Here is a 26,989-nt window from a genome sequence, read left to right on the forward strand (position 1 = left end):
AGATTAGAGGTTTTCCTTATATTATGAAATTCTCCTATTGTTTTGTAAGAGAATTCTTGCTATTATATGTTTGATTGCGTGCTACTTACTTATTTGATTGGACTCTTTTTTATTTTCTACTACACTCTTGTGTATTTGATGAACCATGCACTCTGAGTGCAGGACAGGTTTACTTACGCTCCCCCAAGTGACAGAACAGGGAGAAAACCATCAAGCCCTCATACGGAATGCACTTCACTTTCAGGGTAGGAAAGCATCCCAAAGCGAAGCGGTACTCAGAATCCTGCAGCAAACTAAAAATCTCACACTTTCTAAAGTTTTCCACTGTAATAGTTTGTATTAACACAGGTGAAAAAAATCACAAATCGGAGGGATATATGGCAAGCCTGCATAATCCTATAGGTGAATCTAACTCAAATTATTTCGCTAAAGCTACTTTTATCCCATTTTGTCTTAAGATCACTGACTGCCATAACATTTGACCTGAAGCGTAAAGCTTTGATTCAGCAAAGAACCCTGGGCTAAAACTAAGCATTGTAACAAATACTTTCCTCAGCAAAAGTACTTGATCACATGTTTACCCTCAACCACGAGTGCAGCTGCTCTTTTGTAATCGCATGTATCCTTAAATTCAAATTACAATCCATGAAACAGAAAAGGAAAGTAATTCAAGCTAATTGTTTGATGGCGATAGCTTTTGTTACCTTGCAAAGCTTGTATGAACTGCAATTTATTTCCCAATATAGTTGTGTTCATAGTTGGTATTTTTATTCACAGGCTGAACTGAAGAGTTGAATCAAGCGTCAGGTGTACTCGAGCACTGATGGTAGTGGTTTTGGTAAGTAATATGAAAATGATAATTCCTTTTAGAATGTAGTGAAGCATGTTACTTTCCTGTGTTTTTTAATCTTAAGTTTAAATTGTTAGAATTTAAAATAAATTGCATAAGTGAAGAAAGAATGTGTTTTCTTAGTGTTAAAACTTCATAATGCTTAAAGGCAACTGAAATTATTAGGTGTTTTCCACCGAATTTATAAATTCTCTCAACAGTACTTTCAGTGGAAAACACTTGTCAAACGCTCAGTTCTCAACTCTGGAGTCTTGATCCTTTTTCCACTACAAACAAAAAGTCTCTGAAATGTTAAGTCTCAACAGGTGTTTAGAGTTGCGTTTTGCAGTGCCAGTCAGCATGCTGGAGTGATTCTGGGCCAGGAACTGAATTCCCAGTGCCACAGAACATGCTGATGGCAGGATATGTAACTTTATTTTTTTTTTTTAGAGACACTGATTTTTGCAATGCACTGAATACTGAGTGCCAAAAATCTGGGTATTAAGGTTTCTGTCACAGCTTACCATATTGGGGACATCGAACACAAGCAAGTTGACAACTGGCATGTGGCCTATTGCTGCTGGTGAGACACTTAGTGTCTGGCTGGCCTTTTTCGTGGTCACTAATAGAAAAGTTTTTAACATAACTCAGCGGGGTCTGTAGAGATGGGAAAAGGGTAGGGAAAGACTGCAGGGAGAGAAGAATGAAGGTATACAGTAGGCCACAGTGGAAGATGGGGTAAGAGACAATAGGTGAAGGATGTAGTACAACAGTGACTTAGGCCAACAACCGCAGTATATGACTGAAGTGGAGAAGCAAAACTCACAGGAAGGTCAGCAGAATGGGCTGCTTTTCTACCAAGCCTGCATGCAAAAGGGGGTTTAACAGTGCAGTGAGTAGCACACATGCGGAAGACTTGGCTCTCCCAGGCTCAACAGCCTCGTCTGTGTTTCCTGGTTGCAGAAAGGGAAGCCCTGAGTGTTACCTTGGTGCTGCTTAATATCCATTGTGTCTATTCCAGAGTAGCTAAGGGTTCAGTACATTCACTGGCTCTGCATGTGCTTTGTCTCTTTCAAATATACATGAATAACAGCCACTACTGAGGCAAACCTAAGAGTGACTTTGCATAGTGACTTACATGAAGATGTATGCTTTTTTTCCAGGTGAGAGAATAAGAGCAGATCAAGATCAGGCCAGGGAATGGAGTACAATATGAGCTCTTTGTGCTTCCCTACTGTGTTTACCTTAGGCCACCTCCCTCCTGAGGTACAAGGTGAAAACATGTTTCCTCCCACATCATTGCCCTTTGCTGATTTTGTTGAGGTTTCTTTGTAAAGAAGAAGGATCCAGAAAGTCTCCAAGGCTTTCCACTTTGCTTTTGATCGGGCGTGTGGGTGACTGCATTGGTTTGAAGAACAAGGTGTGCAATGCTTCTGTACTGTCATATTACTTCACACTTTTGCACAATTCCTGTGTGTTGTCTCGCACTCTGGCACTGGTCCAGGCAAGGAAGCTCAGTCAGAGTAGGGACTAGCTTGAACTTAAATCTAAGGTCATGATAAATAGTCCTGTGGAACTATCAGCTCAGTGCTTGCTGATAGTGAAGCAAATGAGGTGCTAGGAGAGGATGGAGGCCAAACCAGAAGGCTGCTGCACGAACTTATGGTTCATCTGCGCTTAGATTACGGGACGTGCTGCTTTTCTCATCTTCGCATATGAGAGATCTGGAGAAGGTCTAGAGGAGGCAAAACAGGTTGATATCAGGTGTGGAATAGATTCTGTATTGGGAAGAAGTCAGAAGATCGAGAGGAATGTAATAGAAGTGGTGTGACATATAGAGCTGAGTGGTGTGGAAGGGGATTGGTTGTGTAATCTCCCTTCAACACAAGTACTAGAAGGGAAGGGGATTGGTTTTCACGTGTGAAATGACTAGGGATTAGATTGAAAAAAAAAAAAAAAAAAATGCAAGGTGCTAGCAAGTGAATAAACCTCATGAGATCTCAGCCAGTTCCTGCAGCTGCAAATAGCTGGAGGTAGGGGAAGACACAGGACAAGCGTTGCATGCTTGTCCTGTCCTTTTCTGGAGGTGTTTGCTAATCCCCACTGCTGCGGCTGGGATGCCAGGCTGGCGGACCCTTTGAGTCAGTCTTGTGTTTGTGTCCCTGCAGGCAGTGGCGATCCTGCGAGCTCTAGTTACCTAGTGTGACAACTCGGGCACGTGTTTGGGCACAGTGGGCTGCAACAGCAGAGACAAGGACGAAATCCCCCCCCGTCATGGCAGAATAGCTCTGATCGGCAGTTATTGCCGATAGCCTTGGATGTTAGCCTTCAGGGTCTCAGGAGTGCAAAGGAAGGCTTTGGATAACGCCCTGGTCAGAGCTCCCAGGGAACTGATATCAAAGATAGCTCATGCTTCTAGTCACCTTGCTGCCACACCGTTCTGCCCTGCTGAGCACCCATCAGTCTGGACCGCTAAATAGAGCGAGTCGGGTACTTCATTGTCACAGCTCTGCTGCGTGGCTTCGGCCTCGAGGTAAAGGGTCGTTTAATATTACAGTCCTCAGGCTCTTTGGTAGAGGTTTTGCTTGATGATTCGAATTTAGCATTTTCACAATCAAGACGTATATTGATCAGGGAACCAGAAACACCACCTCCTTTTCATCCCTGCTTGGGACAGATTCTCTATGGAAAAACAGAAAAATTGAGGCATGCTGCAGCTGGTCTGACAGCTGCCAAAAATGTGAACGGATTAGAAAGAAGTTATTTCTCTATAGAATAATTATTGGCAAGGGCATACAACTAATCTGGAGTCTCTCATCTCTAGTCTAGAAATAAATAGATGGAAAAATAAAACATGAAAAAACCCCACCCAAACTCAAAGTCATTCAAACAAAAAATACACCTGGAAAAAAGAACAGTAAGCTTTTGGTAAAATAACTGGGGAGGAGAAGCAAGGAAGAAACCTTCAGTGAAATTTCTCCCAAAAAAGCAACTTGAACAAGATCGTCAGGGGATTTGGGGTTTTAATCTGTTAGATGCTGAATACGTATATTGAAAGATAATTCTTGCTATAGCAGCATTGCACACTTGTTTCATTGACCTTTTCTCAGCTTTAAGCTTTGACTTGTGCAAAAATGGGTGTCAGCGAAATGTGGAATTGCACAAATTGCTAGGTATTTCTAAAACAAATGCACCGGGGAATTAATTACTGAATAGCTTTATTCTTGTGCAGAAATCCTTCCTCTTCCCTGTAAATTCACGGTGCCAAATCTTTTCAGAGTTCATCGCGAGTATTCTGTATGTTCCTAAACCACAGAATACATGCATGTATTTCAAAATAGCACATTCTATTTTACAGCAAGTGGCAGGTCCTTTCGTGTTCCAACCTCCTTAAACTGGTCTAGAAATAGAGCTGTCAATTACAGGTGAGAAGCCTTGACCTATGAAATAATTTTGTTACACTTTAATGTATTACTGTTATACTGTTACTAAGTGATAAGATTGTCTTTGAGAAAGATAACTGGTTTATCCAGTTTTATGCGGAACAGTTCCAAGGGACTTTAAATTTCACTCCTGGTGGTCAGTGTTGCAGCACATGGCCCTGCTGTGAGGTAGAATTGGGGTCTAAGAAACTTATGTTTGAATATATCACTTCAGCTGATCTTTCAACGTGCATGAAAGCCCTGTTAAGAGGAAAGGACTTGCATGCTAAAATCTCTTAATTTCCCAGACACTCTTAAAGTTACAGCAGGAAGAAAATGTTGCATCTACCTCTGATAGTCGGTATCAGCTGCTTAAGATGAGGATGAAGGTAAAACCTGAGGGTAGGAAGTTGCAGGATAACTCTAGCACAGTCATCTTCTAAACTCCCACAGCTAAAAACTATTGTGCTGCTGCAGAAATGCTTATTTTTCTTTAAGGAAATTGATGATGCTGGCTGTATTAGCTCTGGATGCTCTTAGCTGTGCATGTTTCAAAGCCTTTCAGGAATGCTCCTACGTCCTTATCTTGATTAAGAGAGTCTTGATCTTATAAAGTAAAGGGAAAAAAAAACTTCGAAGTTAAGCCATTCTGTAGCTCTTTAGCCTAAGCTGTGGCAAAGAAATGAATCTAAGAAGCTGCAAAGGCTTTCTGCAGCCCTCTGTGAAACTTTGTGTTTCTGAGTTAAACAAGCTCATTGCATTACATAGTCCTTTTCCAGTTTTGAATATACCCACTTGTATTTGAAAAATCACTGTTTTGCCTTGAGGGGAAAATACGTACAGGAAAGATGCTCAGTGCTCATGCTTAGGCTCTGCCTCCTACTTCAAGGTTTCTTCTCTGTTGCTTATTCTAGTCAAGAAATGATAAGCGTTAGCTTTTTTTGGATATTTTCTGCTTTAGGGCATATGCTTGCCAAGTTGCTCAGTCTGGCACATCAGAATATGATAGCAGTGGTTTAATAAATTGAGCTATCAGTTGCTAAATGCCAATATAGAACATAACTGAACACTGACTGTAAGATTGTAGAGACTAAAGGCTGCGTCTTCAAATGATGCTGCTATCCTGAACTCATGTAAATATTTATGAATATATTGACATTAAGATAAGAAGAGGAAAATTCCCTACCAGCTTCATGTGCAGTTTAATGTTTGACTAGGTCATAGCTGCTGTTTGTTTGAAATGAAAGTGCATGTGTTTACTTTTTCCCCAAACAACATCAATGTTGAGATCATGATGGAGGTCTGAGCGCAGTGCCTGTGAGCTGAGCTTTCCTCTGCGCGTTGCACTTGAGGAGCAAGGAATCTGCAAAGGCCCAGTCCTTCTGGGAAACGAGAATGGCTGTATTCCCTTGAACATAAGGGCTGTACCCCTTTGCATTCTCCTAGTTTTTGAAAGGAAGCGTACGTGCTGGGAAGTAGAAAGCACACTAGGTTTGCCTATCGTCCCCATAAACTGTTGTCTGAGGAGAGAACAGCGATCCTGGCCTGTTTTCTAAGGGGGATGGGGGGGACGTGCATGCACAGGCACCCAGCACTCTGCACTACTTCTTTACACGCACGCTTCACATGTCAACTCGGAGTGACTGTATTCTTGCAAGGTATCCGCTGCAGAGTAGCCAAAGGTATGACTGCATGCATGCAGACAGCAGAGCTTCATAGCCCTCCTGGGCGGTGTGATTGGGTCTTGCCTCCCCAAGTTTATTTCTTAATAGGAGCTTTCAAGACACAGTGGTGAAAGTGGCTGACGCCTCTGGACAATGAAGGGTGGTGAAGATCTTTGGTTTGGTTTCATTGATTTAGGAAGGCAACCCTTTTAGAACAGACAGAGAATGTTTTCAAGGTAATGAGTTGAGAGCAGGAAAAAGCAAAATTCAATGTTTTAAAATAGCTCCAGCAAAATGTAAGGATTTACTTTTTACTTTCCTCAAACAATTTTCCAGGTTACTGGGACAAAACCATTTCAATCGCTTATCTGACTGGGAGGTCAATGTTCCTTTGAATAACAAATGACTGTGGTGAACCTTTACTTCTCTCCCCTTGGACACAGCTGCCTAAACACTGGAAAAAAAGTATGAACACAGGACAAGTATGGCCTTGGCAGGGACACGGGAAAGTAGGGCACGCGCTCTGGGCTGAATCTTTCTTTAGAGGAAGCCATGTGAAAGCACAAACACATGTGGGAAGTCGCAAGTATAACTGGGAGCAGAACTGGGTCTCACACTTGCAAAGTTGCCTAAGCTGCTTTTTCTGTCAAGCCTAGCAATTATCTGGACTTCCCTATGGCTCTTTTGCCTCTGTCATTTAGCAGAGCAAGGGACTTCAGAGATCCAGCTGCTGCCAGAGGTGGCATGTCCACAGCTTGCCTTGATTCAGGGGGTGCCAGGACATCTACAGGGAGCACCTGGCTGATGTGGGTCCAGGTTTTGGTGTTGGTGACAAGCGCGGGGTATTTTTTAGTTGTAGCAGAAAGAAACCAGGTAAAAGCTTTCAGTATTGATGTCAAATCACTTATTATCATTAAATATGTGGGTTCTAGTTTTGGTGGATAAGCTAACATACAGTTTTGTAAGTGGAAGTTTTCCTGTGTGAAAAAGGTGGAGGTGATTTTAGGTAGGAACAGAGCAAAGCTGGTGTTTTAGATACTGCACAGAGGTTATATAGAACCAAAATACTTGGTCGGGTTTTCTAATACTTGAACTTGAGATTCTGCCTTAGATTAAGTGATCTGCACTGCGGTGTGTATGTCTGTGAAGCACTTCATTTTTTTCTTAGGCAGAAAACATGTGGAACTTTGTGTTTTACCACAATTGAAAGAAACGCCAAAGCATCAAAGTGCTACTGTGGCTGATGGAGGGTCACACTGGGAGTGTTGTCTAATTATGAAAAACCAGCAGAACATGAAGTTCTAATGTGTGAAATGTAGTATGCCATGATAATTTGGCAGAGTTGGTATACTTAAGTCTGGCTGGAGGGGAGGGTGGATGCTAGAGAGGTACTGTGACAAGTATTCTGCTATGAGTTGTCAGCAGCAGAGGGGTGTTACTCCTTAAGCTCCCCTAAATCTGGAGACAGCAGAATCGGGGCTATCTGACAGGCTTCGTGAGTAGGACTTGGGAGGGTATAAACTCATGACCTGAGGTGAAAAGTCAATTGGCAACAAGGAAATTTCTTGGAGTAGGGGATGGTTTACATGCAAAATACTCCCCTGGAGCAGTGCTATGGCTCTGTCCGTGCTTCCTGGCATATTCTTCAAATTTTACCTTGGTAAAACATAGCATCAACTTGTTGGAGTTCTGAGAACTGTATCATGGGTGACCTAAAGGGAAACAAACTGACCTTGGCAACAAATGCACCCAGGACTGCTGATACTGTGAACTGCAGAGTATGACTTGAAGGTGGAATGACTGACTACCAGTGAAGTCTATCCCTCTTCTCCAGGCCAAAACCTTCTCAGCTGGGGACTGATGAGTGTTTTGAATTCCTCCCTACACCCTGATAGGGGATGATTTGCCTAGCTAACATTATGTGCAAGGCTCATTCCTATAAAAGCAGATGTAGTTCTATACCCCTGCGCCTGGTGTTTTTGCAAGGTATAGGTAAAGATAGAATCGATCCTTTACATTATCTGAAGGCAGTCCTTAATGTTGTGGGTCCCATTTAAAAGAACTTCTTTAACGAAGCTTTTCACAAGCTGCTCCGTAAGTATTATTTTGCTCTTGCTAGATCATTTGGTGGTGCCTTGCTAATCTAGCTTAGTATCCGTTTTCTGGATAATGTTCATTAGAGGCCAAGCTTTACTATTTTTAAAAGGAAAAAGTTCAAAGAATAGAGGAGAAACCCTGGCAAATAATTCATTTTATTGACAGTTTCCACTTAAGTCTGACAAATCTGTTTGTACCCTGGGTGACAGAGATGTGGATTCCTCGGAGCTCAGCTGGAATACAGTGCAATACACCTCAATGAATGAGCCTACAGTTTAGAAGAGCTTTTTCTGTAAAAAGCTGAAGCCCTCTAAAGACCCTTAAATCTGTGCACCAATAAAACATTTCTTGTCAGTTTGTACACAGAAAGAATTTAATATTGTTGTCAGTATGAAGCTGACTAGCTACGAGTAGAGATAATGCAAAGTCATGCTGGAAACCTCTATGTAAGCTTTTTACTTGGGCACTTAACTCATCGGAATGATACTATATATCAGGAAGACAATATAAGTGAATTGCATAAATTTGTAGGTCAAAGGCTGGCTGCCAGGCCAAGTGCAGATTGCACAATTACTTCCTCTTCTGGAAAGTTTGCGCAGGCAAAGTGTTGGGATGAATTATTTGTTTCCAGACAAGGTACACAAGGAGAAACAGTAACATTGATATCTAATCCATGTGATGTGTTTGGGATATCTATAAAAAAGAAGCCCCCAAATTGCTGTATTCAGTGGTCTTATTGTACAAGCAAATAAAGGATTGGGTTATCATTGTACATGACCATTTTCCTGTGAATAATTGTATTGTGTGCAAAAATGATGGAGCTTGTGGTTTTGGAAAGACATCCTGGCTTTATTTGCAAGATTCTAGTTTTCCAAATTCTCAGGGGAAATGGAGAGCATCTCTTCTTCTTGTACATAGAGGACAACTTTATTTCTGCAGGCTTGCACACGTAAGGAGTATTTACTGCTTATAAAGCCTGCCAAACCATCGTATGGTTTTCTTTTTCATATGAGCAAATATGGTCTTGAACGTCTTTGTTCTAAAATGTTTGACATGCAACACTGCAATACATTGAAGATACTTTTTTTTTTTTTTTTTTTTAAAAAACTAACAGGGCAGGCTTAAATCCCCTAACTGAACAAATGCCTTAGTTTCTCTGGAAGCTTAATTTTTCTTTGGCTGATATGGATACATTTGTTACCTGCAAATAAATAGCTGGATAATGCCTTTGCTCCTGTCAAAAAATCAGTATGAGTTATTTAAGAGCTCTGTGCAAATACTACAATGGGTAAAGTCTCAGACAACTTGAAAGAGACCTTAAACCCACCCTTCAGTCTGACAAGTATTTACTGAGTCAGATTTTCAGAGGGATCGCTGTTAGTTAAATTTGAAGTGGAAAATTACCTTCATATTTACTAAAGCAACTTATTCTGGTAGAATTAAAATAGATTAGATTATGAAGTATCGTACTTTGATGTGGGTTGCGAGAGTATAGAATTCTGTCTTGTGAACCGTTTTTTATATCACATGGTTGAAAACGTGCATTTTAACTGGCTATCAGCAGTCCTCCTGATTCCCTGGGGATCATTGTTTCAAAAGAGATGGCCTCAGAGATAAAAATATGCAGCACTTACTGCTTGAACTGAACCCTTTGGCACAAGTTTATTTCATTTGTTAAGGGCACTTTAAATTTAGCAAGCTTGATCAATTATTCCACTGAATTGGGTAAGATACCTTGGATGAGAATCCTGGTATGTTGTAAGCTTTACACGAAGTAGTCTGACCCATTTTACTGCTACTGTGCAACAGGTTTATAAGACCTTATTTCACTGAAGAAAAAAAAAATAAAATGAAGTCTATTTTCAGACCCACTGTGTCTATGATATAATAAGGTGAAAGTAAAACTACAAACTGTCCAAAGTAGGAAGAAAATCATTGCGTTTTCTTGTCCTTTTGTGGCCAAAAAAAAAAATATCACTAGTTTAAAAACAAGTATGCAGTACTATTCTATCACTTTGATTCCCACCTGTAATTATAACTAGCAGCTTCTCTTAAATACAGAAAAAACCCAAACCAGTTCTGCTGCGGGAAGCATTACATTTCATGAAGTCTCAGGTTTTAATTTGCCCCGAGGGTTAAAAATGAAGGTATTTGTTCAGCGCAGGACTCCTGCCATGCATGGCTCCGATGAGCCGCCTTTTGCTGGAGTCATGTAGTCAGCTGAACGTTACTAAGGAAGATCACTACATCATTCATTCACAAGCTGGGAAGGGAAATATTCCTGCTGACTCATGCTTATAAGTAGTTCCCTTGCTCCGCCTCCATTCATTTCGGCTCCTCCTCCCCTCTCAGTGCTGGTAGCCTACTATATTTAAACAGCTGTCTTAGAGCGGAGGCAGGAGTCGAGGCTTGTGGTTTGGTTGGCTCTCCCAACTGTCCAGGCGTTTTCATAAAGACCCCACTTCTCATCGGACCTGCTGCTGAAGGTAAGAAGGCTCGAAGTAAGTGTAGAGAGCCGTCTGGCATACTGTAACACTGCTTGCTGAATAGCACAGGGGTGTTCTTGGAAAGGTATTATTTTCATGTACCATAAGGGTGAATTTATTCCACATACTCTAATTTTGTTTGTGGGGTAACTGGCCTGGCATGTAAGAGTGATAATGCAAGTTGGGGGGGGGAACAAAGTTCTGAAACTTGTAGGCAGGTATACGGTGTAAAAGCTACCGAGATTTCTGTTTTTTAAAAGCACTAATGAATTAAATTTTAAAAACTGCTGCTGAAATAAATGGGTTGAGGAAAAAAAAAAAAAGCTGAAGAAAACTGTTGCATTTGTGTTAGCGTTGTTCCTGTTGAAACATGAGTGTCATGGTAGCTCTTTCAGTCTCTTCCATTATTTATATATACTGAGTGCTCTGCTCTTCTTGAACTCTCCCCATGTGGCGTAACAGGCCACACTTAGTGGTCCTTACTTGAGCAAAAGTCTCATTGATGTTATAGGAGAGCTACTTGCACATGGCTGATGTAACTTGGCTTTTTATTTCTGCTAAAGAAATCTAGTGTCACTGCCTTGCTAAATGCATCCTTGCTTTTTCTTTTGCTCCCATAAAACCTGTTTCGGTTGTGCAGCCTGGAACTACTGGGGGCCACACTGACCGACTTTGTGTGCCTGATAGTCCCTCCAGGCTGAAGGCTGTGTCAGGAAGGTATGTGGAGTTTGGCCCGGAATGAGCTGGGTGCTTTTCCAAGCCAGAACAATTACGTAACACCACATAGACACTGAAATGCTTTGGAGGCAGTGAGGAGATAAATTGTGGAGCTTGCAGCATGCTCCCGAATGAAGAGGAGGAAAGGGACATCCATTTAAAGTAGGAAGCCTAAAGCAGGAGCCAAAACGGGGATCAGTGTCGCTAAGTGTGAGTGCCCAGCAGCCTACTCTACATAAAAGGAGGGTGAGAAGAGCAGTCTTGGGTTTCTTGCCAGCTCAAGCTTTTTCTTGCTACTAACTAGTTCTGTATAGATTTGAAATTAACTTCAGTGTCCTGTATGCTTTCCAATAGCCTCTGCAAGAACAGGCTTTTATCTGTTACGCTGTATTAGCCGTACAGGTTTTTGAGGTACATGTGGTCCCTTGAGTCTAAGATCACAAAAAAAAAAAATTAAAATAATCTATCTTTACTTCTAATGGCAGGAAAAGAGAACATTTGGTCTGAAACTGAAATGCCTGAGATATTCTGAGCTCAGTTTTACCCCCAGGAGTCAAACTTTAGCCTACAGGATGAGAGTGGCTATAAACAGGTTCAGCATCTGGTTCATTTTTCACTAAAAAGAAGAATTATCAACTACAGATTATAGAGATGGCCGCTATAGGAAGCGGAAGGGACTTCTTCCAGTTGTAGAGACATGCTAGAATAAACAGAAACACCTCTGATGGATAATCTTGTGTTGATAGAATTGTCTGGTGTCAAAATTTCAGGAAACAAAACGTGTAGCACTATAATGGTCCTTCTGGGCTTTTGTGAACCCAGATCCTGAGTAAAACCATGGCTAAAAGTAGTGATGTATGTGCATAGATCTAGTAACTTCATCAGAATAACAATTGTGCTCCCCTAGCCATTAGGGTTTGGTTTAATTCCAGCAAATTGCTCCTTTTTCACGTGTCAGGAGGTACAGAATGGAGGAGGAGGGTGAAATGAGGAGAGCGTTATCACTGAGCCTGCGGCTGCTGGCTTCGCTCTCTATCAGGGTGGGGTATGTTGGCTAGTGCAATGGCCAGGAGCCAAGGCAACCTTCCTCTAAAGCAAACGGGACTGCCAGGCGAGTTCTACTGTCTTGTGCCTTTTTTGTCCCCTTCAGGCTGACCCAGAAAAATCCTGGCACACAATGGCACAACTTTGCTCCCAAGTCTTAGAAAGGGGCTTGCAGGCTCCTTGTTTGTATGCTGGCTTTGCTACTCTCCTGGAACAGTTGCCATGTGCTGTACTGGGTTGGTTCAGCAGTCCTTGCTTCCAGTGAAAAAATCCCACGGATGTTGCTGGGTTACCACTGTCTACAGAGTGCATACAATCCTTCCGGGAAGGCTGCTGCAATCTGCTATGGGGCAGAAACCTGGAAGATTGCTTCCAGAGATCTTGCATCCTTCTTCCAGACTTCCAATAATTTCAGAGAAACAAGATGTACGCTCTGTGTTAGGAAAAACTAATAAGAACTTGTGGTCTTGTGTAGTACAGCCGTGGAGAAGGATTTCCTTCTTGCCATGGAGAAGAAACTTCTGCTAACCTTCAGATAGGTACTGTGGTTTAGCTGGTTTGAGGGAATACCTTACTGGTCACGCCAGTGTCCTGTTCCTTTGGTGTCCCTGGCCATCCTGGGTGCTAGTGCTGAATTCTACCAATTGCAGCTCTGGAGCTTAGTGGTGGGGAATTATTTGGGGGTAAATTTATGCAACAATCTGCTGAAGGTAGTGCAGGTTTTGGTTCATGGGGCAGAACCTACCCGAAAGGCTGGGCGAATCCTTGGGCGGCGAGGCTGCGCTCCTGCAGCTAGCAGGGTTGGGTGAAACATGCCTTAAGGGGCTGCTGCATGCCTTGGTGTAGGCACAACACACACAAGGGTTCATCTTCTGTAGTGCGCACGTCTACCTTTGAGTCTTAATTAAACAGGGGGTCTAAGTTGCCTTGAAATCCAGCTTTCTTCAAAGCTAGATACTTAAAATGACTTAAACTAGAAAGCGGGACTATTATGTCTTTTAAGTGGTTCTTACCCCATCAGGCAAAATGTATGAGAGTCTTAGACTAATGCTTGGTTAAGTGGTAATAGGCAACCAGTAAGCGTTACCACACGGTGATCCAAAAATTCAGACAAAGCTGCTAGTTTCGAATTCAACTTGTAAGCCTTATTGTGTGCCTCTCTACTTGGATGAACTCAGTCCTCTTGGAATAGCTCTGTCTGGCCCAGGGATGGCTGTATGCTGCTGTATGTGAGAAATGTCACATCCTTGCAGGCACATGCACTTACGAGACTCCTCCAGAAGCCTGGAATTTTGCAAATCCTGAACTCGCCTGTGGTTTTCTGGCTGCTCGTGCAACCACCAGGGTCTGACTGCATCGCTGTAGCTGCTGGAGGTGTAAATGTCAGGCCGAAAGGGGAGGTTTACGCTTGTGGGATGGCATTTGCTGCAATACCTGTCTCAAGGGCAGTGATGTGCCAGGCCTCATGAAAGTGTGCAGTGCGCTTGCCAAAGATCTTTCTGAGCTTGAAAAGGGTGTGGAGAGCGTGTCCTACTCAACAAAGTCATGCCATTCAGTGGATTTTTACTTAGCTTTCCAAAATGACAATAATGTCTTCGTAAGGGTTTGTATTCTCTGCAGAATAACTTAAAAGCTTATGCTGAATTGCAAAAATCTCATGATTATTGTGGTCAAAAATATATTTTAACTTCTCTAGATTAGTGACAGTATAGCTGAATTTCCTGAAAAACTAAACAAGTCATTATTTGACAGGGTGGGATTCCTGCAGGAATAGAAAATAAAAAACTTTGATTCACTGTTCTTTGAATATCTGCATAATGATTACATTAGATTCCACTTGAATGACCCCTTTGTCTCCAAGATAATTATGATGTATATTATTTTGTTTAAGGACTCGTTGTTATTTACTTGTTCAGACCTAGAACTCTCTAGTTTCTGGAAAACTGAGAGAGAAGGTTCAGAAACTAAACTAGTACTTCTCAAAAAAAAAAAAAAAAAAACAAAAAAAAAAAAACAAAACAAAACAAAAAAAAAAACCTGTAATGATGGAATGGTACGTATCTGAAGATGCAGCCAGGAGATTTATTTCCAGCCTTGGGGCACGAGTCTTGAGTGAGGTTTGCTCTAGTTATCAGGAAATGCATAATTTGCTTTAAAACATACAAAGTGTTCATGATGATTATGACAATTTTCCACACAGTATGGGCAGAAGCGAAGCTTTCATTAACAAGCTTCAACACTTCAGTTACTGTAGTCAGAGGGTTACTGAAGGTGCCAGCTGGTCTGGAGCGACTGGAATCCATGTGTGGAAGAGAAAGATAAGGGTTCTCCTCCCCCCCTCCCCCCTTTTTTTTTTCTGTGGTATCTAATCAGGGAATCATCCTTTGGTTTTGGGGGCAAGAGAGAAGAAACGGATAAGTAGGCTTGTCCTAAGTGTGGAAGTGTAATGTGATAGCCTGCAGTGCAAGGATAAGACTTCGGATCAACCTGGGCTTGGGGGCTGTAGAAAGTCATGTTTGGTGGGTTGTTTTGCTTTTGTTTTTTTTTGGGTTTGTGGTTTGGTTGTTTTGTTTTGGGTTTTGGTTGTTTTTTTGTTGTTTTTTTTTTTTTTTTCAAAAAAGGCAAATACTTCATAACTTACTTGTTTTAACAGGTAGACTCCAGGACCTAAATGCTTCCGGATAGGAAGATGCATGCATTATTGACCAGACCCCAAAATAAGAGTGGGTTCAAGCCACTGCCTGTTGTGATCATAGGTAAGCTTTCTCCTGCCAGCATTGCTGTGTTCTCTCCTGCTGTTGTTGCTTTGGACTTGCTGTTTTCAGCTTTTGTTCCACATGTTCTTAGTCAAACCAGGAGTGCCTGGCCACAGTTTCTGCATCCTTTCCCCAACAGCCAAACTTTCTCTAGTACTAAGATAAAGATCACTAAGAGTTGTGGGAAATAGGGAACCAGGTATTTAACAAACTAAAACACATACCTCTTTTAATAGTAAAATTGGCAACCTTTTGGGCATCAGTTCAGCTCGCTGGTCCTGTTTTTTCTCTGTTGGATATTTAGACGGTTTTGAAACCTTTTCATTAATTTTAATCAACTTGCTGTGAAGTGATTATCTGTAGTGCTTGAATTAGAGGTGGGTTTGTGTGATTTCCCCCCCCCCCCCCCATTTTAGTGTCTAGAGAGTGCTCCAGATGCTGTTAAAGTTTCTTGACATTTTTCACAGATTCCTTTTAAAATGCAAGTCAGCTACACTGATTTTGTACAGATTTAATAGAATGGTAAAAAGCTGTGGGTTTTCTGCCAGTTTAGAAAACAGGTTATGCAGTAACTGTCTTCTTTCCCTTGCAAGAGGGGAGCTTTGTAATGTGAGGTGGTTCTTGGAGCTAAGGACAAGCAGCGATGTCAGTGCCTTCCCCTCTGTGACCGACCACGAGCTGTGCTCGAGCGCAGGTGTTGGACCCTGTTCATGCGAGCATGTGTTGAAGTGCCTTGCAGAGCTGGGTTCCTTCCTTATCTGTCGTCTAATTTATAGCCCCCAAGAGAGCTCGTCCAAAGTTAGTGCACCACATAAATCTCACTTAATCCTTGCTAACACTGAGTTTGACAAGGACACTACTACCAGTGGGTTCTAGTCTGAGTGACTTTGTGCTGCCCAGTTGTACAAGTCTTGAGGTGGGAGGGTATTTCTGGTACAGCCCTAGTGTACAGGGATCCAGTGTGGAGATGTCGCTAAAGCCTCGGAAACACCAGTGTGAAGATGTGTGCTGTGAAGAGGCGGCTGGGCTGACGCAGTGCAGCTGTTTCACTGCAGCTGGACATTGCACGCAGGTTCCAGCTGCTTCCCCAGGCCCTGCTCCAGGAAGGCTGTGGGCTCCCTCCGCTGTGCTGGCAGCTGCATGAAAGCAGTTGCTTTCGAGAATAGTGTGAGCCCCAGAGGCAGCTGTACTTGTGACCATCCACATCAAACTGAGATGTGGTTCAAGAGTAAGTGCTCTGCGTGTGCTGCTGAGTGTTGTGCATCATGTGATTAAGTTTGGCTTAGATACCTCCTTGTACTCGCTAAAGCAAAGAAGTAAGCTGGAAAGTGTTACGTCTTACTATATCTGCAGTTCAGTTTGCTTTTTGGATAAGTTTCCTGCAAGTGGAACATTCCGAATGCTGACCTGAAGCTGTCCTTGCTCGGCGCAGCGGACTTTGACCCCAGCTGCAGCGTGCACTGCCCTTCGCATAGCTCAGCTCGCTGTTAGCTTTACAGCCAGAGCCTCCCTCTGTCTCAAATCCCCAAGAAGCAGCCTTTGCTCCAGTCGCTCATGCGTGCGGCACGGGCACTGCGTCAACACAGGCTGCTGTGTCACTTCAGCTCTCCTCCCCTGCATCGTCACTGCACTATGTAATGGTGGTTAGTCGCATACTAGTGAGCAGCAAAGCCCGAGCAGCCAGAGAAGCTGACACCTAGTTATGCGAACGCTGTAAAATATTAAACGTGCTGGAGAACAGCCATGTGAAAACTTTCCACGGGCTACTCTCACTGGGTTTTGGAGTCGCATATATCAAGTTTTTTCCACTGCCTGTTGCATTCAGTGATCTGTTCAAAGTGCTGTATTCTGGGGGGGGTGTCTTGGTATGGCAGAGAGACTTTTTTCCTTAACGTACTCCCTGCAGTACCCTAGTAGGACTGGTTCCCATTTGCAAGTGTCCTCAAGACCTGTGAGTCAAAACTGCTGTTGCCAGATATCCCTTATTAGATGGGATTTCTTACTGAGCAGAGCTGTTTCCCCTTCACTCCAATAGTCACTCTGTTTTCTGGACTTACTCTGTATCCTGTGCACAATGAACTACTCTGCGCTGGTTTGAAATGTGCATCCAGGAGAGCTGAGGCTCCCAGTCAGTACGTGACCAGTTTCTAAACCTTTGAAGAAGTTAATGAGCAATAACTTGATTCATTGGCGTGCCAGAGACTTCAAGCTTCAGGTGATGTTAGCCTCTGGCTTGTTTAACCCAATGTCTTTTCAGCAAATTTGGAAGACCTTGCGATGCAAATAGATGCAACTGAGGAGGAGAAAGGGACATAGGAGGGTAAAATGAGTTAGTGGTCAATAGGTCAGTGGTCAGCCTGGAATAGGAAGTCCGCTGTATCCACAGCAGTGTTGTACTATTTGAATTGACCTGGATTTTAGAAACACTTCAAGGGGCTGCTCTGTCTGCAGGAGTATAAATTCTTCTCCATTGTGTCTTTTTAGGGAATGGACCTTCAGGAATCTGTCTCTCGTATATGCTGTCAGGCAACGTCCCTTATTTCAAAAGAGACTCTCTTCATCCTCATCCCATTCTTCAGAGGAAACTGGAAGAGGCACCAGATGTCTCCATTTTGGACCAGGTCTGTGTAAAGAGAAACAGTAAAACTTCATAGTAAAGCGTCCTAGGGATATATCATAAGTGATAACCTCATTTGAATTTTCAAAGTACACAGACAGAATGAGTGTTAAGCAAAGTACTTTTAGTTGTGCAAATCTCCCTTGTATGAAATGCCAGCATTGCTGTGAAGTTCCTTGAGGTAGCCCTCAGGCACTAACGGGGTCTGTGTGCCGGCAAATGAGCTTCACAGAACACTGAAACCACTGAGTGGAAGTACTGGAGTAACAAGCAGTCTGCTGCCTGGCAGGGCACGCGTTTTGAGCATCTGATCTTCCTTTCTTTAGGATTTGGAGTATCTATCTGAAGGCTTGGAGGGACGATCCCACAGCCCTGTGGCTCTTCTTTTTGATACTCTTCAGCGTCCAGACACAGACTTTGGTGGAACAGCAGAATCTGTCCTCACTTGGTGGCATGAGACCGACAGAGCCGTCCCCCACCTGGTCCTTGGCAGAAATGCTCCTGGAGGTGCCTGGCATGTATGTGAATTGAACCTAACTGCTTATGTCTGCATGTTGTAGGACAGCCAAATGTGTTGACTGGAGAGGCAAAAGCTCCTCTAATATGCCAGCCAGCCATGTTTGATTTTATGTATATAGACAAATGAAAGTTTAAAAGAAAATAAGCATAAGGCACTTATATTTCCAGTCTATTGTTCTTTTTGGAGAACATGAATAGTGTCATCCGTGACAGCAAATCAGAAGAAATCACTGATTTTGTGATCTGTGCCAGATTGAAACATGACAAAATTGCGTTTCACATCTTACATTAAATAACTGAAAGTCATTTCACTGTGTTTCTTGTTACAGTCTATTGAGGGCTCTATGGTTACCCTGAGCAGAGGGGAATGGATGGGACTCCCAGATCTCCCATTTAAAGACTGGCTAAAGCAAAGGAGAAGGTAAGGTAGCTATGGTGTGATTATTTGCAAACTATCTGAGGTTATTTGGGAACCCGAGTGGACTCCCTGAATGTAGCTACCCACCTGTTACGGATGATTGTAGTGAGAGAAAGGACACCCACCCCCCCAGTAAAGGTCCATTCCGCATTCAGCAATTCAGGTAAAATTGCATTGCTGCTTGGAACATGACCTTCTCCACACTCACTGGGGAGATGGATTGTAGTGACCATGAGTTCTGCATAAAGCTTGGAAAAGGCATGGTCATCTGACTTCTGCATCTACTGCTGCTGTCCTTAATGACAAGTACAATTAGCTCAGCTACTGTGCAGTCTCTGAGGTGCTTCAGCTCTTGAGATGTGTAACAGTTAATGTTGAAGTCCAGGAGTTAAAAATGGAATGGAAGGAAGATGTGAGAGGAAGGCATAAGTGAGTAACCATGTTCTTAGGGAGGATAGGATTCATGCTAGAGAAAGCTGTCTCTGTCCAACAGCTTGCGGACCTGAGTGTTAGCTCTTTATACCAGGAATAACTCTGCTGAAGTCAGGGAAACTAGATGAGTCTTCTGTGGTAGTGCCAGGATAGATGGCTCTAGGTTATACATTCAGTGGAAGAGGGGAGAAATTTCAGTCTCTAACTGCTGCTTGACCTTTGTTTGTACTTGTATTACAGGGGCCTCAGAAACAATAGAGCCACAGCAGAAGACATTGCTCAATATTACCAACACTATGTGGTGAGGAAAGGCCTGCAGAAGAATTTCAGATGTGGTACTGTTGTAACCTCCGTGAGGAAAGTGAGTGCAGAGAGCGTCTCCAACCATGCACAGAAAGATCTGCAGGAGAGTAGTGACTCGCTCTGGAACTTCAATGAGAAAAGTACAGAGGTCTTTCAGGTGGATGGATTTTTCAAAACTGTGAAAGGTGATAAAGAGCCCTTTTCCATCTATGCAGAGAATGTGGTCTTAGCTACAGGAACATATGATAGTCCTACTTGGCTTGGGGTCAAGGGAGAGAACCTTTCCTATGTCCATCACCAGCTGTCTGCCCTAGAGGAAGCAGTGAAGAACAACAGCATTGGCATCATGTCAGATCCAGTCTTGATTGTAGGTGCTGGTCTGACAGCTGCTGATGCAATTCTCTTTGCTCACCATTGCAATATTCCAGTAATCCATGTTTTTCGAAGACGAGTCACTGATCCGGGTCTTATATTTAACCAGCTCCCCAAAATGATGTACCCTGAATACCACAAGGTCCATCAGATGATGAAAGAACAGTCGGCTGCTTGTGCTGGGCCCTATGAGTGTTACGTTAGCCTTCCTGAACATCACGTGCTATCCTTTGGCAAGGACAAGAAATGTATCTTTCAAGACAAGAATGGCTACCAGAAAGCTTATAAAATTTCCATGGCTCTTGTTCTAACTGGCTCAAACCCCAACCTCTCCTTTCTGCCAAATAATGGCATTGACTTGGCGGTGGACAGTGACCAACCAGTCAATTCAAAGAGGAATCCCATAGATGTTGACCCATTCACCTATGAATGCACGCAGGAGAAAGGGCTTTATGCTCTGGGACCTCTAGCTGGAGATAACTTTGTACGCTTTGTGCAGGGAGGGGCTCTGGCTGTTGCCAGCTCTCTGTTAAAGAAAGCAAACAAAAATCCCCCCTAACAAAAAAAAGTAATCCCTATACAAACTGTGTCTGGGTTACTGCTGTTTTCTTAGAGAAGCAAGTCATCTGATTTGTACGTCCTCAAATGTAAAGCCCACTCCTGGTATTCTCCAAGGTTATGCAGAGAGTTACTAAGTTCTTGATGAGTTATTTGGGAAGATTAAGTCACCAAATACAGAGTGGGTTTCGCACGGCAGTACCTTCAATCCCTGGGGATTCGGCTCCGGTCCTGCATAGCTGTGCAGAAAGGCCGCAGGGGCTTTGAATCTTGTGCCTGGAAATGTAGGGGGCAAGATGGTGATTGCTCTTCCTTGCAACACCTTCCAGGTTGCTGAAAACTGTATTGGGGAACAATCAATGTTAATTATTTCCAGAGAGCCGGCTGACAACCCTGTGTCTGTCAGTGTCTTACAGTGTGTTTTTTTTTTCATGAAACAAAGTCAGCCGACGTGGCTTTACTTGCTCCTGTGGCATGGCTGTATGTTTTTATTAGACCAGAAATCACTGAAAGATGCTGCAGGTACCTCTCCGGCACATGAGGTGGTACCCTGCAAGTAAAAACTGACAAAAAAACCAGTCAAAACTGCATAGTCTCACTGACACCAGCAAGAAGTAATATCTAATATTCTTTTAATCAAGAGATTCCCGTGATGGTTTTCCCTCCTTGAGAGGGAATGGTACTGAATTACAAACATTGGGTTTGCCATCTTGCAGCTTTCTACTTTCTAAACTCTAATACTGCGATAGCCAAATTCCTGGCAGCTGCTGTAGCGACAGCAGAACTACAGGGGAGCTACTGGTCTGTCCTGTAACTGCCCAGGTACTGTACGGGGCTTTGCACAGAGTGTATCAGAAAGATGCGATATGTTATCTGTTGTGTGAATTTCTACTGTAATGTGATATTATTTCTTGAAAGAATACTATTTCTGTAAAGGGGAAGCTGGCACAGTCACTTTTTAATAGTTTTGTGCTATATATAGCATTTTTTTAACACTTTAGTTTTCTAAAAGATTTTTATTGGCAAAATGTTTTGTTACAGTCAGTTTTGAATGAGCTGGGGTGAGTGGCGATGATGCCTTTATGTTGCAAAGAGCATTCTCAACAGACCTGTGGGGCCCTTTGTACCTCTCGCAGGAAAAATCGGAGTCATAGCTAATCTTATTTGATGTAAAGACAGACTCTGCTCCCTGTGCTGCATTGAAACTCGCTGACGTGACAGGATGCTGCACGTGTCTCTGGAAAGCTGCGTCTGTGGAGACAGTGGCTCTTTGTAAAAGAATCAGCCTCGAGTAGAGATGTGTAAGGAGCTTGTCTGTGGTGTTGCTGTAACGCACTTGAATATTTTTTGCCACTGATTATTCTTGTATGAAATTTTTCAATAAAGCGATTTCAGACTTAGTCTGTGTTTTGTTTTTGAACTCTGACTTTGAATCTCTGACCCAGAGAAGATCTAATGAACCACTCATCAGTGTCCTGGCAAGCACCGGAGTGTGGCTTGTGCCCGCTAAATCCTGTGCCTTTCCCTTGCCCAGGAGCACAACACTCTGGATTTACTTTCTGCGTGTCTTCCTTTCTCCAGTAGGATGGAGAACCCTTGTGGAGTGCTCTGGCTCTTTTGTGAGGCTAAAACAGACTAGCACACCAAGCTATCTGCCACGCGTGTTCTTGCCTAGGGGATCTTGGCTCTCTTTCCTGTTACCAACTGTCTTCTGTCTGGAAAAAAAAAACCCAAATTAGTTAAAAAACCCTAGTCCAGTAAGTCAATAAAACAGGTCAGTCAGAAGGGACAGTTGAATGTCTCCGGCCTGACCCCACTAAAACGGGGCAAGCTTTGAAGTCAGACCTGATTGCTCAGTGCCTTATCAGGGAAAGCTTTGAGTATCTCCCAGGATGGAGATTGCACTAGCAACACTTGATTGCCTCATTCAACGTTTGACCACCTTTTGAGAACTGTGGGCTATTTTCTTCCCTAGTTGAAGTGTCCCTCTTGCAGTTTATCTACTGCACCTTGAGGATTGGGTTGTTGTTTGTGGTGGTTTGTGTGTTTGTTTTTTTTTTCCTTTTCTACAGCTCTCGAGAGTCTGGCTCAATATGTTAAAACACCAATCCTCATTCTTCTCTGAAGAATTCATCTCTGGAGGTGCCTCAGGATTTTGTGGGCACAAAGGTGTGGCATGGATGAGTTCCCTGGTCTGTGTAACTGCTCCCTGGCCAGAGGTGTAGCAATGCGCCTGGGACTCTCCTTGGTAGCATTGCTTTAAATGAGGTGACAGTCGTTCCCCTGAATCTGTTATCCTGGCAATGTAGGGATTCCTGAGTATGGATAATATCAGGTGGCATAGAACCACATGGTTTTGGTACTCCGCAGGAGAGATGAGCTGGTACTCTGTTCACCCTGCCTTGTGCTCCTCCAGACCAGGTCCCAGGCAGTGCAGGATTGTGCTGTTCCCCTCCTGCAGCTGAACTTTGCTAGGAAAAAAAAATAAAAAATCAGTGATCACCTTTCTAAAAATACCATTTTTGGCCAGGTCTCAAATTCCGGCATCAAAAGCAAATGAAGTGGAGAACAAAAGCCAAAGGGCATCTTAAAAAAAAACAAGGGTCATCGGAGCGTGCTGGAAATAAGGGCACAGGATTGGTGTCAAGTGAAACGCTGCTCTTCCCATCGCTGAGGTCAAAGTCACAGCGTTCGTGCTGATCGTTCCTGTATCCCATATTGCGTTACCCTGATCTAATTTGCCCTGTGCTGGGAAGCTCCTAACTAGGGCAGCAGCCTGTGCCTGTGTCGGGGGGGGGGGACCTTGGGTGACCGTCTTTTAAATAGCCGACTTTCTTGCCCGAAAGGGCTGAGCTGATTGCCTGCCTTGTGTAGAACCGGAAAGGGAAGTGGGTTTTCACGACTGATGCTTAGAAAATATCCTACGTTCTGCCCCAGAGAGATGTCAAAGCGGAGGATCGCAATAGCAGAGGTGGTGGTTTACTCATCAACGGTAAGTCCTTGGGGCAAGGCTGCACAGCGCTAAGCCAAGTTGTCATTCAGTTCTCCGTATCCAGGGAGACAAATATGAATTATTGTTCCAAAACATCAGCCGTGAGAGTCAACAGATACCGGTTTTGTTATGTGTGGGATTCACCCCTGCATTATAACCTTGACCTACAGCATGTGACGGGACCAGGAAAAAAATTAGTCTCCTGCTGGGTCTTCTGCACATCACATGCCACTGGTGGGAGTGACGCAGCTTTGTCAGGCGAGACACTGAACACTTTCAACGCTGTTGCCATTGCCGCACATGAGGCTACCTTGGTGACTTAGCTGGCTATTTAAAATTGGTGACCATTCTGCTTCATTTCTCTGTCCCCTGCAATTCCCTTGGTGTTCTCTCCATGCTGCCCAGTGGGAACCTTCTGCAGCCGTGATGACCAGAGCAGGTCAGTCTGGGAAGCTTCAGGCAACTCCCTGCTCTGCTCCATTCGGATAGAGCAGGTTTATTTTTATTCAGACCTCTGGCTGCTGCTAAGAGCTGATATGCATCGCTCCACAGCAAAGGCTCCGCGTCAGGAACCCATTTTCTGTCCTTCAGGGCTCCTCAGCCTCCTTTGGTTTCCTCCCCGAGCTGATCGGTCCTCAGTTTGTGTTTTCTCAGACCCGGCTCCCGAGACCCACTGGCACTCGCCAGGAACACCCAAAACAGAAACAAGGATTTGAAGTTTACCAACAAGATAAAAAAAAAAAAGAGAATTGTGGTTTTTTGAGTGTTTTTATGCTAGAGAGTCCTTGTAGTTAGTCAAGGCTGATGTGTTTCAGATAAACACGCTTGCGGGTGTGGCAGAACTGACTGTGCAAGTCTCAACTCAGATACCTTTTCTTATGCAATTATCATACAAAGTTACTGCTTCTACTTTTCGCTTTGGTGAATCATAGAATCATAGAATGGTTTAGGTTGGAAAGGACCTTGAAGATCATCGAGTTCCAACCCCCCTGCTGTAGGCAGGGAGGACTTACGGGATGTCAGAGCACGTTTGTTGTGAGCTTTGCCTTCTTAAGTGAAGGCAAGGGTACCTTCTTTTTAAAAGCAGCCACCTTTTACATATCATCTGGACTGAAATTATTTCAGTAAAACAGTCTTGGGAAACCCTTTGGTTGTTCAGCATACACTTTTTTTGGCCACGCTTCCCTCTTTGAGCACAGGACTAAATCCAGCCACGTCTTGGCCAAACCATTCTATTTAGAAGGTCCACAGAGCATTCTGGTGTATTGCAAGTGAGATGATTGCGTAAATCGCGGCTTTATAAGGACCCTTAGGGAGCTGTCAGACTGTTGCAGGCTGCGGTGGCTTAAATTAACCTGCTCGATTAGTGAAATACAGATGCTTGTGGGCAGGCCAGCAGCCAGCGCATCACTGCTGACCGACAGCTCCTGGGGTTGTGCTGAGCTGCTTGTTATCGGGGGGGGGGGGGGGGGGGGAACTTGGGAGGTGGACGGTGGGGGAGGTCTTCTAGAAGAAGGGGTTTCAAGCTGGAAACAAGCCTGGAGGCTCCAGGGACAAACATCTCCCAGGGCTCTGAAGTAAGCCACGCAGGCCGAAGTAAGCCCCTGGCGGCTAGAGAGGGGCCGAGTGGGGAGTAAGAAAAGGGAGCGCAAATTTTGTTGGTATTGTTGGCTGGATCCTGCCTTCTTCCAGAGCCTGCAAAGCTGCACCAACCCGCTGTCCTTTGCCATCCCTGGGGACCAAGCCCTCAGGACCAGGACAAAACCTGGATGCTCTGCTGGGCGGCTGGGAGACAGAGAGATTCTGCTTTGGCGTGGCAAGGAAAACGTCTCATGGCATTTCTGCCTTTGGCCGTATGAAGGTGCCCTTCTGCCCCGCAGGGGCACCCATACGCAGCTTGGCTCAGAGGAGCAGGACCTACTTACATCGGTTCGCCAGAGCCTGTCTGAGGAGGCGCAGAGCAGGCAGCTCCCGTGAACGTTCTGCGAAGGAAGCAGGATGGATTTTGTTTTCCAGCCCAACTTTTGCTGGTTGCATTCATTTCTTGGAAGCGCTGCTGACGGTTCTGCCCGATTTTACGGCTATGCTGCAGCAAGCTGGAAATGAGGGACAGGAGGGGAATCCCCAGCCAGGCAGCACACATGAATGGGCAGCGTGGCCCTGCTCCGTAACCGACATCGCCGCCAGCCGGGAAACCCGGTTTGGAAGGTGAAAGCGCTGTTTATTTAAGATATTTACCCTGCAGGTGCACTTCCACATCTGGGTCTCGCTGGAAGCGAAGGGGCTGGTGGAATAACCGCGAGAACCACCTTGACGAACTGGGAGGCAGCTGCGAAGCGCTGCGGTCCCCGCGGCGGGTGGCCGAGCCGGGGTGTTTGATTACAGCCCGGCTATCTCCGGGGGTAAACAGAGCGGGTTTGGCCACGGTGTTAGACCGGGGCAGGCCAGAGGGGGTTTGCTGGGTGAAACAGCCACTAACGGCAAGCGGGGAATGAAGAGGCGGTTCAACAGGGGTTGTGAGCGTGTAAAGTTACTGCTGGTGACGAAGTGCGGGTTTCGGGATGTTATATCGGGTAAGTCTCCAAATTTCAGTTGCGCTTTTATAGCCCACTGAACCTTTTGCCAGGGAGGCAAACTTTAACCAGATGACAAGCAAAGGGCAGGATGAAATCATTCCTTTAATGGCAGAGAAATAGAAAACCGGGAGAGCTGTGCTTTTTCATGAAACCACAGGCGCAGTTTCAGGCCTAAACCATTCGTTCCTTTTGAGAGCCGGCCCAGCGGAGGAAACCTCATTTGCGACTTGGCATTAATACCCGAGTTCTCCAGTATTACCGTAACTCCGAGTCAGCAGTGGTCTCAGAGGCATAGATCACTTTCAAAGCTAATAAACTGACCAATAGATCTTTCAGCTGAAAAAGCCAGGGCCTTTGTATGTCAGAAAAAAATTCCGTGGTGTTCTTCTGGGGTAATAAATGGACTTTTCAGTTTAAACATTAAGGTCTAGTAAAACCAAACAAACGACAAAGTGATGGGCTGCTGAATGCGGATGTCCCAGGGGCGGCGGTGCCGGGAGCACCGCGGGCTGCACCAGATTTAGCCCATTCCTTGCAGGGCGTCCTGCTTGGGGACCAAAGGGGACACGGGGGCTGTACGGCCTCATCCAGCCGGGACGAAAGGGGTACATGTGATGGGCATCGTGACGTGGAGGGACGTGAGAGGTTTGTCTTCCCAAGCTGCAACAGCAGCTGCAAAAAAAAGATGAACAACAAGTCAAGTTGCACAAAGTTAACTTACCTGTGTCATTTTAAAGCAAATTTGAACTAGTGGAAAGTTTACGCCGTGTGGATCCCTTGTGCTGTGCAGCTGAGGTTTCTTTTCCTTCTCCTTTGTTTAAAAAAGAAATCTGGTTGCTGGATTTACTGTTTTATCGAACCGCAGCCTGGGAAAAGAAGCAGCGGCAGCAGACGCTGACATGCCGTGGCTCAGGGCTAGAGGGATTTCGCAGCCGATGCTTCTGAACAGCTTTGCAGGGGGTGGGACGTGCGGTGGGCTCTGTCCCACGAGTGTGGGGGGTGGCAGCCCTGCCCGGAGCTGGCAGCCCTCCCCAGGGCACGTGTGGGTGTCTGCGTGGGTCTGGGGGCCGCGCGGGTGGGAGGGTCTGATCCTGCACCGGGAAAAAGCAAGGAAAGGGAAACTGGAGGTACAGGGTACCTACTCCCCAGCGGTTTTCCTGCAGCTGGTTGCGAAGGACGGCGTCGGC

General features: G+C 44.5%; 1 protein-coding gene across 3 annotated transcripts; it reads left to right on the forward strand.

Annotated features, from left to right (window-relative positions):
• The first annotated feature begins 10,401 nt into the window (after positions 1 to 10,401).
• On the forward strand, positions 10,402 to 21,634 carry OSGIN1 (oxidative stress induced growth inhibitor 1). 3 transcript variants are annotated; one of them, XM_082489585.1, is made up of 7 exons: positions 10,476 to 10,498; positions 11,139 to 11,215; positions 14,913 to 15,015; positions 17,500 to 17,636; positions 17,959 to 18,150; positions 18,481 to 18,572; positions 19,242 to 21,634. In XM_082489585.1, the coding sequence occupies exons 3-7, from the start codon at positions 14,931 to 14,933 to the stop codon at positions 20,233 to 20,235; spliced, it is 1,500 nt and encodes a 499-aa protein (XP_082345711.1). In that variant the 5' UTR covers positions 10,476 to 10,498; positions 11,139 to 11,215; positions 14,913 to 14,930; the 3' UTR covers positions 20,236 to 21,634. The 3 variants fall into 3 exon arrangements, with proteins under 3 accessions (XP_082345710.1, XP_082345712.1, XP_082345711.1); XM_082489584.1 differs by lacking the exon at positions 11,139 to 11,215 and having other exon boundaries at positions 10,402 to 10,498; XM_082489586.1 differs by lacking the exon at positions 11,139 to 11,215 and having other exon boundaries at positions 10,440 to 10,498; positions 14,917 to 15,015.
• The last annotated feature ends 5,355 nt before the right edge of the window (positions 21,635 to 26,989 follow it).

This window comes from Vanellus vanellus (genome assembly GCF_965231255.1).
Source record: "Vanellus vanellus genome assembly, chromosome: 12".
NCBI classification, from domain to species: domain Eukaryota; kingdom Metazoa; phylum Chordata; class Aves; order Charadriiformes; family Charadriidae; genus Vanellus; species Vanellus vanellus.

Excerpts from the sequence above, each read along its gene's own strand:
- OSGIN1 (XM_082489584.1), top strand. The coding sequence starts at position 14,931 with ATGCTTCCGGATAGGAAGATGCATGCATTATTGACCAGACCCCAAAAT. Across the intron at positions 15,016-17,499 it reads ACTGCCTGTTGTGATCATAG|GGAATGGACCTTCAGGAATC; the intron begins GTAAGCTTTCTC and ends GTGTCTTTTTAG. Across the intron at positions 18,573-19,241 it reads TGGCTAAAGCAAAGGAGAAG|GGGCCTCAGAAACAATAGAG; the intron begins GTAAGGTAGCTA and ends CTTGTATTACAG.